Here is a 14,774-nt window from a genome sequence, read left to right as displayed (position 1 = left end):
TTCACCTCTTGAGTTTGGGGAGTGGGGATGGTGCCTTCCTCAAAGGCACGGCAACAGTAGACAGGAACAAAAGTTCCGATTTCCAACTTCATTGGAATTGGGGTTTGTAGAAGAAGAAATACAAGAAGCTAGTCTAACTGTTAGCTTATCTGGTAACTAAATTGGAATGACAAACTTTTCTCCTTTTTACTGTGGTGAATGACTTGCTAGACATGTTATACAAGCAGTCAACACAACCAGTTACTCCTTTATTTGTATCCGGCAACATCTTCAGGTCGCTCCCTAATCAGCTATTGTTCCGTTTTACGATATCCCGGCAAACAATCGTAAGCCTCCTCCCTATGTTATTTTGAATGCCACTTGAGTTCTAGGCAGGACAATATGACTGGCTGCTACATCCAGGAAGGACACGCCCTACTGCATGCAGGAGGGAACGACAGTATCTGACTTCAGTGTGGCGGCGTTATTATGAATCCCACGAACCCTAACCCACCCTTATCCCAACAAACATGATTGTTTTTATTTTGTAAAAATGTGATACATTTTTGGAATGGCCAACTCCTTTTATCTGTGTAGCCTGCGCTTTCTGCCTAATTGCAGAAGAGCGTGTCCTGCCTGGATGCAGCAGCCAATCATATTGCTGCAGGGCGCATCAACACCTTCTCTCCCAAAACAGATGTCTGTCAACGTACCAAGACGATGAGAGGCAACACAGTGCTGTAGTGCACCCAGTGTCATGAGCTGTGCCCTGCAGTTCCCTTGTTGGAGCTTGGGTGGCGCTTTGCGCCCCTCTCGCCCTCTCTATCTCCCTTCCCAATAATCAGCACCACCTCGGCCGCGCACCTGTTGTCAATCACCCTTCATCATCACCTGCATTTAAGCCTGCCAGATCCAAGACTCCACTGCCAGAATATTAACATTCACCCCTGCTACACTGGCTTGCGACTTACAGGTAAGTGACGCCAGTCCTCGCAATATTTCTGACCTCCATGTTCTTCCTTGTCCTCAGTGCTCCTTCTGTGTTCCCCGCCTTGCTGACCTCTTCCACCACGCCACCGGCTGCCACACGCTCCCTGTCAAACCGACCTGCCAGTACGCCTCAAGGATCCACCTCTGAATCTCTTCTCAATAAACCATTCTCCACAAACTTCTTCAAACCTCCGCCTGCTTCTGGGTCCAGTTAAAATTTACACCATTGTATCGTGACATCCAGACCATACAAAGAGTACAGTGTAGTCATAGTAGTGGTAGTAGTAGAACAATAAATACAAAAAAATTGTTTATCCTGCTTTTGATAGCCTTTGAAAAAAACCCAGCTGATGACATATACATGCAAACATCTTTGTAGAGCACTTTTAAGTACTACAACTGTGCTACAACCGGATTTTTTACATTTACGGCATTGCCTTGATGCCAAATCAAACAGTGTTGTTAAGGAAGTTTACAGGTGGCAAATGACATGCTGAATCCATGCAAAGATGTTATGTTATGTCTGCCAACAATAAAATCTAAGAGCATGTATTTTGTAACTATTATCATGACAAACAGAAACTATTCAAAAGTAGATTGCATTTTGGATTGAACTTTAAAAATTAGTATTAACTAAGTATTTTAACTAACTATATCTATAATATGAATAACTAAGTATTTTCTAAACCTTGGTGTGGATGTAAAAAAAACAACAACAGCAAGTTGTGTTATAATTAACAGACACCCATCGTATAAAAAAAAATATTTCTTTTAAAATTACAAATAAATAATATAGAAAGTGTGTTTTTCAACGCGTTTCAAATGGTTTGATTTAGGAAGGGAATCACGTTTCCTCCCCCAAACTGCCGGATCTTGATTTAAATAATGTATTCATACTCGTGTTACAGAGCTTCGTTTTTGCTTGTTTCCATCATCCTTGGTATAGTTTCAAAAAGCATACAGTCCCGATATTGTGATATTATTTCTATCGATGTGTTACACTGTCAAATGTATACATTTACCGATTTGAGCTTCTATTTTATCCTGGCGAAGTGCAGGATACGTGGCTACTGTGAGGCGTTCTGCGGTCTATATAAACGCGCCGCCATCTTACATTTTCCAGTCGGCACTCTTCCGGACCAGACGTGATTGACTGACTTCGGAGGGAGTAGACGGGGGGCTCCCGCTGATTTTCGGCGTCACATTTTCCTCGACTTTTTACAGATTGAATTGTTTTCTTCCATCTGAATCCAACTGGAAGGATTTGCTGCGTTTTTACACGGGTAGGCTGCAACGTTATAATGCACTGATCATGTCCGCCTCCCGGAATTGTTGTTGAACACGAGCCGGTCGGGACTCTGCTGCTGCATTCCCGGCTTCCGTTTGGGTCCTCGTAGGCACCACCGCGGGGCGATAATGGCTGGTTAATGGACAGCATGTTGTTGCTCTCTTAATGAAAGTTGTTAATTTTAACTTCCGTGGAGAGGAATTCCGGTCTACATCAGTAGAATTCTTGCCTAAACGTTTACGTTGGGCTCGGGTGTTCCGATAGCACCCCAACAGTAGCCACTCGAAGCCAACATTAGCACAGATACTGTTGGCCGCATTCCATTTAGTGACTCACGGTTTCAGGACTTTTGTCTTTTTGTCGAATGGCTTTGCTTTCAGATGGACTGTTCATTATGCGTTTGATATCCGGCATTGCTCAAGCTTTGCGTGGGCATGTTTTCTACTTTTGTTCTTCACGGTAACAAACAAACGGAAGTTTCACCAAACGTTTATTGGAGTGTTTAACTGATAAACTCCACATTCGAACTTAATTCGTTTTCGACATAACTATAACATTTCATGGATACAGTTGAAGTTTACTCTATTAATGGCAGTGTGTTTTTTTTTTTTCCTCGTTTTTTAAATTTTTTTTATTTTATGAAACAAAGCCCCACACATTCCTCCGAGCCGTTGTTGCTTTGGGAGGAAGACGAGGTGGAGCCAGAGTGTGAAATTTGAGTCACGACTGTTGGAGAAACGAAGTCGGGCCAGCCGGCAGCTGTGGGAGAGGGGCGGCAGCAACTCAAGTTACCAATGCGCCTCTTTTACGTTGTTCACCTGCCCTTGCTTTCACGCTTGTCCGAAGGAGCGCTTTAACACACTTCGCTGGAGACATATACAATGCAAGCGACTTTTTGTCGAATGGGGGGGGGGGGGGGGGGGGGTTTGTTAACTTTCGTCATTGATTACCGCCTCCAATTTTTTTTGAAAAAGCGGCAAGTCGTGAGCGTCTAAACGCGGCTTTAAGATTGACTAGATTTCGCCTCTCTGCTCTGTCAATCTGGTTTGAGTTGAGCAAATAGTCACAGACAAAAAAAAAGACGAGTTCAGAGGTAATCATAATAAGAATCATCTTTTATTTGCCATGTATGTCCAAAAAACACAAGGAATTTGTCTCCGGTAGTTGGAGCCGCTCTAGTACGACAACAGACAGTCAATTGACAGAGAACACGTTTGAGACATAAAGACATTGAGAAAGACCCTGAGCAATAAAGGGTTGCTAGTTATCTGGTAATGCCGGTACAATTTTATTTTTATTTTTTTTTGACAATTGTGCAAAAAGATGTAGAGTCCTCTAGCACTTAGAGCATAAATGCCCTGAGTCGACCAATTCATCCTCGTTAAAATGTATTGGACTAAAGATGGATTAATTAGCTGTATTAATAGTTCATATATTTTAGTCATAAATAGTATGTGTATGTATTATACAATAAAATGTTCCAACTGACATTTTAAAGCTGAGGCGTTTGAAGTCTCGTGCGAAGAATTGTGGTGTTAACAAATAGATTTTGACTTAAATATATGTACTTTATGCTTTAATATATTTGGATAGTAGCCTAGCAAAGAGGTTTGAGCATATCTGTCAGTTTTTCCTCTCGGCTACCACCCATCATTCTGCACTGGAGACATCCACCGTATGTTGCAGAGACTGCAGCCATTGAGCTCATTGTATAGTAAGATGGCAGCCAGCAGTGAGGCTGCTGACCCTGCACATTTCTTCGCTCTCTCTCTCTCTCTCTCTCTCTCTCTCTCTCTCTCTCTATCTCTCTCTGTCTCAACCAGTGAACATGTAGCTGCTCCGACCTCTGCGTTCCTCAAAAGCAGCTTGTTGAATGCATAAAGCATTGCGGTTTTGTAAACACTTACTTTTCATACTTTTTTTTTTAGCGCCACTATTCGGCTTTGTTTAACAATCAGTGTTTTTACTTTGATAGGAATTGTTGACATACTACCCCATGCGTATTGACCCGTTTGTTTTGTGTAACAGTTCCACAATTTAGTGAACATTTCTTTTCCCCTTTTCAGCAGTTAATTTCCTAAAGGTCTATCAACAGATAGACGGAGCGAGGCTATGGATAATTGATTACATTTGAAATAGTGTGATCGAGATGATTAATTCTGCCAGAACTATAAATAGCCGTAGTTGACAGCATTGTGGGCTTGATCATGTTTTCTATTTCCTACTGTTGGTAGTTTTTTTTTTTTTAATTCAAACTCATACCAAATGAGCAAAATGTTTGCATGACTACCTATTTAGACTAAAATACACAACTCACTGAACGGCTTTCAAGCATTCTACCTTGTCACACTAAAGATTGGTGTGGTATTTTCTGGATTCTAGTCTAGACCAGGCACTGACTTCTAGACCTCACATCTGGCTTCAAAGAAAACCCCATTCAGTTTTTGGTGGAGCTTGTTCTGCCTTGACTTAATTGTTCATGGTTTAGTCCGTTTAGCTTGAGGATAAGGCTGCCATTTGTTTGCTGTCAATTGAAGACTAGGCTTTTTACCCCCCCCCCCCCCCCCCCCTTTTTTTGGCTCTTCTTTCAAAGCCTGATGCAAAGATCCACTTATCCACCAGTGTGAATGATGTGCTTTGATTTGTATGAAGTCTAGTATTGCACATATGGCTCCCATTTAAATAGGGGGTTTGGGTTATGCGAGTTCCAGCTTCTCAAGCTTGAGAGGATGGCGTGTGAACAGTGAATTAGAATTGGGTTTTCGTGGATGAAACGGCATACCAACAGCCTGTCTTGAGATTGTTTTAGTATTGCAGTTGCAATTGGGTGCTGTGGGGATGTGAAGAAAAGTCATTCAGTGCAGGAGTTTTTGCTTTTGAGTTTCATTTTGGCTCTATTTTAATGACTGCTGCATTATAATTGATGTGACCAGTGTTGTTGTTTTAGGGGAGATATCTTTGTTGTTATCAGAAGAGAAAATTTGCTTAAAAGAGACGTGGCAAATTTGATCAATATGGTATTGTAGAAAAAGCTGCACTACCTTTTTTAAGACAAAAATACCTACGCAATGTACTTTCAAGATAAGCTAACATACCTACAATTTCAACTTTTTATTTATATTTTAAAAAAAATTTTGGGTATGTGGAATCCCATATTGGAGAGGAAAGGCAAAATTCATTGAACTGTGCTTCAACTTTCCATTATAGTTCTTTGACAATGCAGACTTTTAAAAATGCGTTCTGTATGAGGCACATGCCAAAGGCCATTCTACCATGGGGGAAAAACTGCACAATAGCTTTATTTAATTTGAGCATGTAGTAAATACATTATCTAGTAAAGTATGGAAAATTGTATCAAATTGGTGTGAATATTAGGCTCAATGATGTACTTCGCAGGTAAGTGCGTGTTCTCTAGAAAGTGACACATTTAGTTTAACACATTGGTTGCTAAGACAGTTCTTTTTAATGGCTGTTATTGAACAGTCATCTGAAAATGGGATACTCTCAAAATGCTGCACGGCCAACTGAACGCTTGTAAGGAAACCAGAGTGGTCCACCATTTCTCTGTTGCTGACAGTTGTAGCCATCTCTCACAACTGAACCACTTTTGAATCAGACTTCATGGTGTCAAGTGACTACTTGGAATTCTATAAACTTTCCATGGGGGATGCGGGGGATGCAACCCCCCCCCCACCCCAATTTAGATATACTATGGTACTTTGATCTGCGTTTAGTCCTAGATGCTGTTACATTGTCACTGTTTGTTCATGTGTAACTCATAATAACACAACGTAACATGGACAAATTATCTGCTACAATGTTAACTTGCAGAGTGTACTTTCTGCTTCAAAGGCGGTGGAGGAATGTGTACGGCCTCTCCCCCCACTGCTTATTTTCCTTCTACAGAGTGTGCCACGTCCCACCCTTCCTCACATAAGTACTACCTAGCTGCCATCCAATGTGGGCCTTTTAATGTGAACAGCTATTTACTTGGGTGGATTTCACAAGACTAAATCCAAAGGTTAAGATTGAAAGATGGCACAGTGTAGTCAACTCTTTCAGCAGGAACTAGTACAGCGATCACATTTGTATGAATTGTGTGTGTTGCAGTTGTTTTTAGTGTAATCATTAACAATGAGCCAGGAATGAAAGGAAGCGAGAGGTCACTGGGGCTGATAGTGTTTTCCTCCGTGTTTCAGATCAGGAAGCTGTGACGGCCGTGGTTTGAGGAAAGGAACATGGCTTCCCAGGGTGAGTTGAAACTTCAAGCACATGCATGGATTTTATTCAGTCTCCCTTACACATGCACACAAACAATACATAAATGTATTTACAAATCCTCACATAAACTCATTTGTTTGATTAGCATGTTGTTGGAAAAAATGGTAAACATAATTTCTTGAATTACCATATGAGGGTTTGAAAACTGCCATCTCAACAAACGCTTCACAAATCCTAAAATGGCAATCCAGTTTCTGTACATCCTGGTGTTGCATTTAAGATGATTAACATGGATTTCCGTAATGTACCAATTTCTCTTAAATTCTGCTCTGCTGACTTGATCATCCAAAGTTTTTCAGTTGCCTGTTTTTCTATAATCTTGTCCCCCTTCAGCTGATTTGATGGAGCTTGACATGGCTATGGAGCCTGACCGGAAGGCAGCAGTCAGCCACTGGCAGCAACAGTCCTACCTGGATTCAGGCATCCATTCAGGGGCTACGACTACAGCACCCTCCCTCAGCGGGAAAGGAAATCCTGAAGACGATGATCTTGATAACAACCAGGTCATGTACGAGTGGGAGCAGGGCTTCAACCAGAATTTCTCCCAGGATCAAGTCCAAGGTGAGTCCCAAGAGCAGCCATTGGATAAATCATTTTGAAGATTGGCACAGAAGTCTTTGTGGGGAAACAAACCCTCCTATCTTTTTCAGACTTGGATGGTCAGTATGCCATGACCCGTGCCCAGCGGGTGCGTGCAGCAATGTTCCCAGAGACTCTTGAGGAGGGCATGCAGATTCCTTCCACACAGTATGATACAGCAAATCCTACCAATGTCCAGAGACTAGCAGAACCTTCACAAATGCTCAAACATGCTGTGGTCAATCTGATCAACTATCAGGACGACGCTGAGCTCGCAACCAGAGCCATACCGGAACTCACCAAACTACTCAATGACGAGGACCAGGTAGTTATCGTTGACAGAGTGTCGTGCTGTACAACTCTGCCGTTATTGGTTGACAATGTTTCTCCTCTTCCTCCTAGGTTGTTGTAAACAAAGCAGCAGTGATGGTGCACCAGCTATCGAAAAAAGAAGCTTCCCGTCATGCCATCATGCGCTCCCCTCAGATGGTGTCTGCCATAGTCAGGACCATGCAGAACACAAACGATGTGGAAACTGCTCGCTGCACTGCAGGGACTCTCCACAATCTCTCTCATCACAGAGAGGGGCTGCTGGCTATCTTCAAGTCTGGTGGGATCCCAGCGCTCGTCAAAATGCTTGGGTATGTATGAAAATTAAATGGAAAGGCTATTTGATATTTGAAATATAATTTGGTCAGGGATGAAGCGTGTAAAGGAGAATTAGCAGTCAGTTGTTGCAGGCTAAAAATATTATCTTGTTCAAATGTAAACAGTCAACTTTAATGCTCATTTGTATGCTTCTCAGTTTGGTGTTTTACAAAACTTGCAATAAAGACTTATTAGAATTGTTGGAAGATTTGCACTATCTGTTGGTAGTATATGCAGAACCAACTGTGTTGACACATTTGACAGTGGTAAGCAAGGTACAGTTGCAATGGGGGGGAAACATGCTAAATTAATTGGCCATTTGTGCCTGTCAAACAGTCATTGGAAGAGGGGAAACAAAATTCAAACTCCAGTTCGTATTTCCCAGTTGTACTGTAATCCCATAATCCTTTTTGTGCATTGCAGTTCACCAGTGGACTCGGTCCTGTTCTATGCCATTACCACCCTTCACAACCTTCTCCTGCACCAGGAAGGAGCTAAAATGGCGGTTCGTTTGGCTGGTGGCCTTCAGAAAATGGTGGCCCTGCTCAACAAAACAAATGTCAAGTTCCTTGCCATCACCACAGATTGTCTGCAAATCTTGGCCTATGGAAACCAAGAAAGCAAGGTGAGGTCTTGTCCTTGTCAGCCATGCTGTGAAAATGTCATAAAATCTTGTCTAGATTAAAATGGAGGTGGGTGGGTCCTTTTTCTAGCTAATAATCCTGGCCAGTGGTGGCCCTCAAGCACTGGTGAACATCATGAGGACTTACACCTATGAGAAGTTGCTGTGGACCACAAGCAGAGTACTTAAAGTCTTGTCAGTCTGCTCCAGTAACAAACCTGCCATCGTAGAAGCTGGTATGTTAAAACCACCAAAAGCCATAAACAAGTTTTTCACAACTCGCAGGCTCTATGAACGTTAGGGATTAAATGTTTTAATTGTTTTTTTTTTTTAATGTGCTTTGTATTTCATTTTTCATATTTGTCTCTTTGCTCAGGAGGCATGCAGGCTCTTGGACTCCACCTGACAGACCCCAGCCAGAGACTGGTCCAGAACTGTCTCTGGACTCTCAGGAATTTATCAGATGCTGCTACCAAACAGGTGACGCCCGTATAACAAACATTAAATATTTGATTTGGACTAAAAGTTTGTCATTGTTTGTAATTAATAGTATTTAGGTTTCAGTTAAAGCGAGTAACTGCAGGTTTTCAGATGTTGATCTACTGTTCTTGAATTCTTGCCGTCACGCTAACTTGACAATTTGTCTCGCAGGAGGGTATGGAAGGTCTTTTGGGGACCCTGGTCCAACTCCTTGGTAGTGATGACATTAACGTGGTGACCTGTGCCGCCGGCATCCTGTCAAACCTGACGTGCAACAACTACAAGAACAAGATGATGGTCTGTCAGGTTGGTACTCACAGTGAAGATTAAAATGGACTTATTTTGCTTAGTTTGCTGTTTTTGTTAATTGAACAAAGTGTTAAACATTTTCTATGCATTTCCTCATCCAGTGTTTCTGCCTGCATGTCATATCATTTTAATCCCGTGTAGGTCGGTGGAATTGAGGCTCTGGTTCGCACTGTGCTTCGGGCTGGAGACAGAGAAGACATTACAGAACCGGCCATCTGCGCTCTGCGTCACCTCACATCCCGACACCAGGATGCCGAGATGGCCCAGAATGCAGTCAGGCTGCATTATGGGCTGCCAGTTGTTGTCAAATTGTTGCATCCGCCATCGCATTGGCCACTGATTAAGGTACAAGCATGTGGACCTGACGCACGTTTTAATGATTCTGTTTTTGGATATTTCAACTGTTTTGTATGTGAGATTCCTCGCCAAGTTGATTAAAAAGCTGTCTGACATGAAAGAGTTCCTCCCTCAGGCTACTGTCGGTCTCATCCGTAACCTGGCACTGTGCCCTGCAAACCACGCCCCTCTGAGGGAGCAGGGGGCCATTCCTAGACTAGTTCAGCTCCTGGTCAGAGCTCACCAGGACACGCAGAGACGCACCAGCATGGGAGGCACGCAGCAGCAGTTTGTGGTGAGTGCATACAAACATCGCAATACTTTTATGAACACACTAATAATACACATCAGCATCGGTAACCCCAGTACAGAGCTACTGGTTATTCGCTAGTGTGGTTCTCTCCACGGGCCTGTGTGGCTTTATTAACGGTCTTTCATTTTAGGAGGGCGTTCGCATGGAGGAGATTGTTGAGGGTTGCACAGGAGCCCTTCACATCCTTGCTAGAGATGTCCACAACAGAATAGTCATCCGAGGACTTAACACAATTCCACTATTTGTACAGGTAAAATGAAAAGTCACATTTGATTCTATTGCTTTGGCTCTTAAAGTCCTGACATTGTTTGAACCTCTCGTGTCTATGTGCAGCTCTTATATTCTCCCATTGAGAACATCCAGCGTGTGGCAGCAGGTGTCCTGTGTGAACTGGCCCAGGACAAAGAGGCCGCCGAGGCCATCGAGGCTGAGGGAGCCACCGCCCCGCTGACGGAGCTCTTGCACAGCCGCAACGAAGGAGTCGGTGTGTCTAAATGGTTGCTTTTCATTTGGCAGAAGGACTGGGATGCTCAAATCGTTTACATTTAGATTACAGTGGTACCTTGATTTTAAAGTTTTTAGAGTTCCAAGTGGTCACTTGGAGCCGAAATTTGTCACGAATGAGCTTTAGATCTGGCACCACCTGAGTGACGTGGAGGAAAAAATTTTTAGGAATTAAAGTGTAATGACATTCCTTGCATGTGGGCAAGGCGATCCAGTCACTGATGTACTTTTTTTTGCCATTTATTGACCAGGACAGTCAAACGCACAGACTCAGATGCCAGCTCCTAATCATTAGGCCATTCACTTAAAGGCACACTCATCCAACACGCGAATACTACTGTACGTCCTGTACAGGAATTTCACGTGGAAGAGCAAGTAAATTTTTTTTTTTTTTTTTACATTTTCTTGTTTTGGATCCAATACACTGTTTTTCTTAAATTTGACAAATAATCTGAGGGGGTCGGGAACAAATTAATAGCATGTCAATTCATTTAAAATGGAAACTGTTGATATTCATACATACAAATTGCCGTTTTGAACTCAAAATAGGCCATTTAAGTGAATCCCATAGATCTGATGAGTTTTTCCTGGAGGGGAGGGGAGTCTCTCTGTCGTCATAAGCTGTTTCGTACTCCTTGAACGCTGGCAGCTAGTGGTTTATGATACTTTTACCTCATTACAATGATCTAAATGTCGCTTGCTACTTTTATTTATCAATTATTGCTTATTTATCAACCATTTCATGCATAAGACTTCCGCATTGGGCGCTGTTTGCGCCAATATAATTTAAGCGCTAGTGACGATAAGTCTAGTTCACCAATCAAACGACAAGTTACATGACCTCACACGTCGTCTTCTATTGGGCTTCCCGGGCATGGGTAGTAACACGAGATAAGCCAGCCCGGTTGATTGTTGTGCCTGAATGGCTACTGTTTTGGGAAGGTCATTGTAACCATGAAGGCAACGGCGCGTTACTCTTGTTTACATTTAGACGAACAAAAACTGCTTTCATGTATTGTACACGGCTGTCTGCCCAAACGTGGATATGTCAGCTCTTATAACATCAGAAAACACCGTGCAGTAAATTGCAGTTTCTTTTTTGTGCTATTTACTCAGTACTTGTAATTATTTCACTGTATTTTTTACTTTTTAATGTGTTTTTTTTGGACTACTTTTTACTTGAGTACAATGTTTGGCTACTCTGCAGCTGACATCCTCTATTGCTACTCTTACGTTTAAGCAACATTTTTTTCTCATCAGATTAGGCAGTGTTGTATTTGTTGCACTGGTCTTTTGTATTTTCGTGGTGAAGTGTTGCGGGTCGTGGCCCTGGTTGTGGTCCCAGCGGAACTGTGAAGCACGTCTAACGTCGGCGACAAGAGCAGATCTGCTATTAAATCTTGTATTAATTAGGAAACGTGCTTACAATTCTCTAATTAGTTAGGGATGTTAATGTTAAATGTATTAAGCAATGTTAGGGATTGTCAAAACACAGAATGAACTAACTTCAAATTCAGAAATGGCCAATAAAAACAGAACAATATTGTACTTAATATTTTCCTGAAGGATGCATTTGGGATTAGTCTTTAAAGTTGGTAATAGTGAAAAATGAAGTGAAACAGACTGAGTTTAGTCAGTTCTTTTACAGAATTAATGTGTACATCAACATGTACTTGAGCAGTGTAACTGTTTTTCTGCATGAAATTAGTTTTTCGCCTTATTGTACACTTCAGTCTTCCAGATTGCTTAATTCGTGTTAAAATAATTAAAAAAAATTGCGCGGTCCTGGCGGATCCCCCCACTTTAAAGATTTTTTTGGGTCACCTTTTTCATGCCTTTGGTGTCTGGATATTGTACAAGCCTGTGTTTATTAAAAAAAATTGCTGGGTTGCGTCAAGAAGGGCATCTGAAGTAAAAACCGAACAAATCATGTGAGTGACTCGCTGTTGTGTCCCCTGATTGGACAAGCTACAAGTGAGCAAAAGATGGTGGCTTTGTAGTTGTCACTGAATTGATGTAATGATCAATTACAAGACAAGAGTATGAATCTGTAGAATAGGAAGCTAACCTGTTTCCTCGCATGTTTTCTCAGCCACATATGCAGCAGCAGTTCTATTCCGGATGTCAGAGGACAAACCTCAAGACTACAAGAAACGCCTCTCCGTAGAACTCACAAGCTCGCTCTTCAGGACGGAACCAATGGCCTGGAACGAAGTATGAAGCACGTGTGTGTGTGTGTGTGTGTGTGTGTGTGTGTGTGTGTGTGTGTGTGTGTAACTTGTTTGTGTGCAACTTGTCTGTGTGCAGACTGCAGAGCTTGGCCTGGACATCGGTGCTCAGGGAGAACCTCTAGGCTACAGACAGGATGGTAAGCCAGTCAAATGATGTTAGTCCTATTGTTCAACTGTCAGATGGTTTCTGAGAGGATCATCTCTCAAAAAAAGCATGATGGTTAGAAGTTTGTCGCTCACACATGCTAACTTGAAGTCTTCCACACACAGTTTCCCCTCATTTGGTCTTTTAAAAAAAAAATAATAATAAAATAAATTAATTAATTAAATTAAATACATTTTTTTTTTTTTTTAAACCTGCCCTGTGTCTGGGTCAGTGGTAGTACGGCTATCTGAACCAGAGCACGGCAAGTCAGTGGAACGGTGGTAGTTGATCCATTGGTGTGTGCTTGTGGTGTTTCTCTGCTGTGTTTTGCTTGTACGTACTACTGTGTGAGCGCTTTGGTTTGACGTGCTTCTAACAGCTGCTCTGCTTCACCTGCCCTCCGCTTACCAGACCCGAGCTACCGTTCCTTCCACTCGGGTGGTTATGGCGCAGACTCTATGGGCATGGAGCCCATGATGGACCACGATCTGGGTGGGGGCCACCACCCCGGTCAGGACTACACCCCAGTAGAGGGGCTTCCTGACCTGGGGCATACCCAGGAACTGATCGAAGGCCTACCACCTGGTGACTCCAACCAACTGGCCTGGTTTGACACAGACTTGTAAATAACAAGACCAACATAACTCAACACTTCCTACTAGGTAAGATGGATCTTGATCCACTTGCATGCTTGTGCGAATACCTGTAGATGAACTCACTGAGGCTGCTGCATGCTAGCACTGCTCCTAGTTGCCAACTGTGTGTGTTGTGTTCTTCTAATCGATTTTTTTTTTTTTTTTTGCAGCTGTATTATGTGATCTGGATGACCCTGCGTCTTGATTCTCCCACATGGAGGAGGCGGGATTTTAGAAAGTGCCTGACGATGCATCCTGTCTATAGGAGCTCCATTGGGACAAATTTGTGACAAAGTTGGGTTCTGGTTTTAACCAGAGGATGGTCAGTTGACTTGAAATCCTGATGTGACACATGGATTTGGATCTGAAATACCCTTTTTATGTACTTTTCCATTTTTATCTTTTGTTTTTACTTATTTCCCTAAAGTCTGTAATGGTACAAAATGCTTTTAGCTTGCTTTTTTTTTTCTTCTCCCCCCCCAAATTACTCCAAATTATACCCATTTTGTTAGCTGTACCCCTTTTTATTTTATAATTTTTTTTGTCTCTGGTATTTTTTTTTTGGGTGAAAATGATCCATCACAGTAATGTACATGACCACATTTTAAATGGTGTCAAAACACTAAGGTTAAATCAGTATCATTGTAACATTTGTGTAGCTTTTGTATAAAACATTGGAAGTCATGGTCCAAATATTGAGCTATTTTCTTGCTTTAAAGGGGGACACTAAGGTGTCTCTGCTGTTCCAAAGGGGTTGTAGCTGGCCTAGCTGACAGAGGGCTGCTATTGGTCTGTTACTAAAGGGAGGTGGGGGGCTAGTCTAGTTGAAGGTGGTTGCTGTAGCCTGCTGTGTTCTGAAACAATAAAATGGACTCATTATTTCAACTGGCTGCATCCTTTACTTTCAAGCATTTGTTAGAACACAAAGCACGTCACTTGGACATTATAGTATCATTACGTTACAACATTGTAACATTTTGTGAAGTGGGTGATGCATATGCAGATTATTATTTTTAATGTCAAACATGATGAGGAAAAGGGCTCTTGGTATATGTGTGCATGCTGTAGTCACAGCATACACAACACTCCTAATGATGGTTACATTGACAATTGTTGAGTCTCCGCCCACAAACCAGATGTCATAGTTCCAAGACTGGCCTGTGAGAGGGACCATTGTGCCACAGGGCATCTGAACTGCTGGAAAATAGATTAATAGAAGAAGTGTGGCCAACTGTTCGCTCCTTGTCATTTTTTTGTGGTTAATTTGGGAACTGTGTTATACAAACTCAACACAAGTCCCCTATTTGTTTCCAGCAACCGCACAAGCTTTGTCACAATCGGTGAGTCAAAGTTGCTTAAGTGTGTTGACTACACAAGGATTAGTGATGAGAAATAACAGGTGTAACATTTATGCAGGTTGGGAAGGAAATACTT

General features: G+C 42.2%; 1 protein-coding gene across 1 annotated transcript; it reads left to right on the top strand.

The window, feature by feature from the left end:
• Positions 1–2,083: 2,083 nt before the first annotated feature.
• ctnnb1 (catenin (cadherin-associated protein), beta 1) lies at positions 2,084–14,225 on the top strand. The gene is made up of 17 exons (XM_061776479.1): positions 2,084–2,252; positions 6,457–6,508; positions 6,872–7,099; positions 7,189–7,442; positions 7,520–7,758; positions 8,189–8,390; positions 8,479–8,623; positions 8,764–8,867; positions 9,039–9,173; positions 9,318–9,521; positions 9,649–9,807; positions 9,956–10,075; positions 10,159–10,309; positions 12,422–12,543; positions 12,637–12,697; positions 13,117–13,367; positions 13,511–14,225. The coding sequence occupies exons 2-16, from the start codon at positions 6,496–6,498 to the stop codon at positions 13,329–13,331; spliced, it is 2,352 nt and encodes a 783-aa protein (XP_061632463.1). The 5' UTR covers positions 2,084–2,252; positions 6,457–6,495; the 3' UTR covers positions 13,332–13,367; positions 13,511–14,225.
• The last annotated feature ends 549 nt before the right edge of the window (positions 14,226–14,774 follow it).

The sequence above is a fragment of the Phyllopteryx taeniolatus genome, chromosome 6 (assembly GCF_024500385.1).
Source record: "Phyllopteryx taeniolatus isolate TA_2022b chromosome 6, UOR_Ptae_1.2, whole genome shotgun sequence".
Lineage (NCBI taxonomy): Eukaryota > Metazoa > Chordata > Actinopteri > Syngnathiformes > Syngnathidae > Phyllopteryx > Phyllopteryx taeniolatus.
The sequence above is the reverse complement of the archived record's forward strand: the minus strand, read 5'-3'. Positions and strand labels throughout refer to the sequence as shown.

Coding starts and splice junctions, on each gene's coding strand:
- ctnnb1 (XM_061776479.1), top strand. Junction 7,443..7,519: donor TACTCAATGACGAGGACCAG/GTAGTTATCGTT, acceptor TCTTCCTCCTAG/GTTGTTGTAAACAAAGCAGC. Junction 9,174..9,317: donor ACAAGATGATGGTCTGTCAG/GTTGGTACTCAC, acceptor AATCCCGTGTAG/GTCGGTGGAATTGAGGCTCT.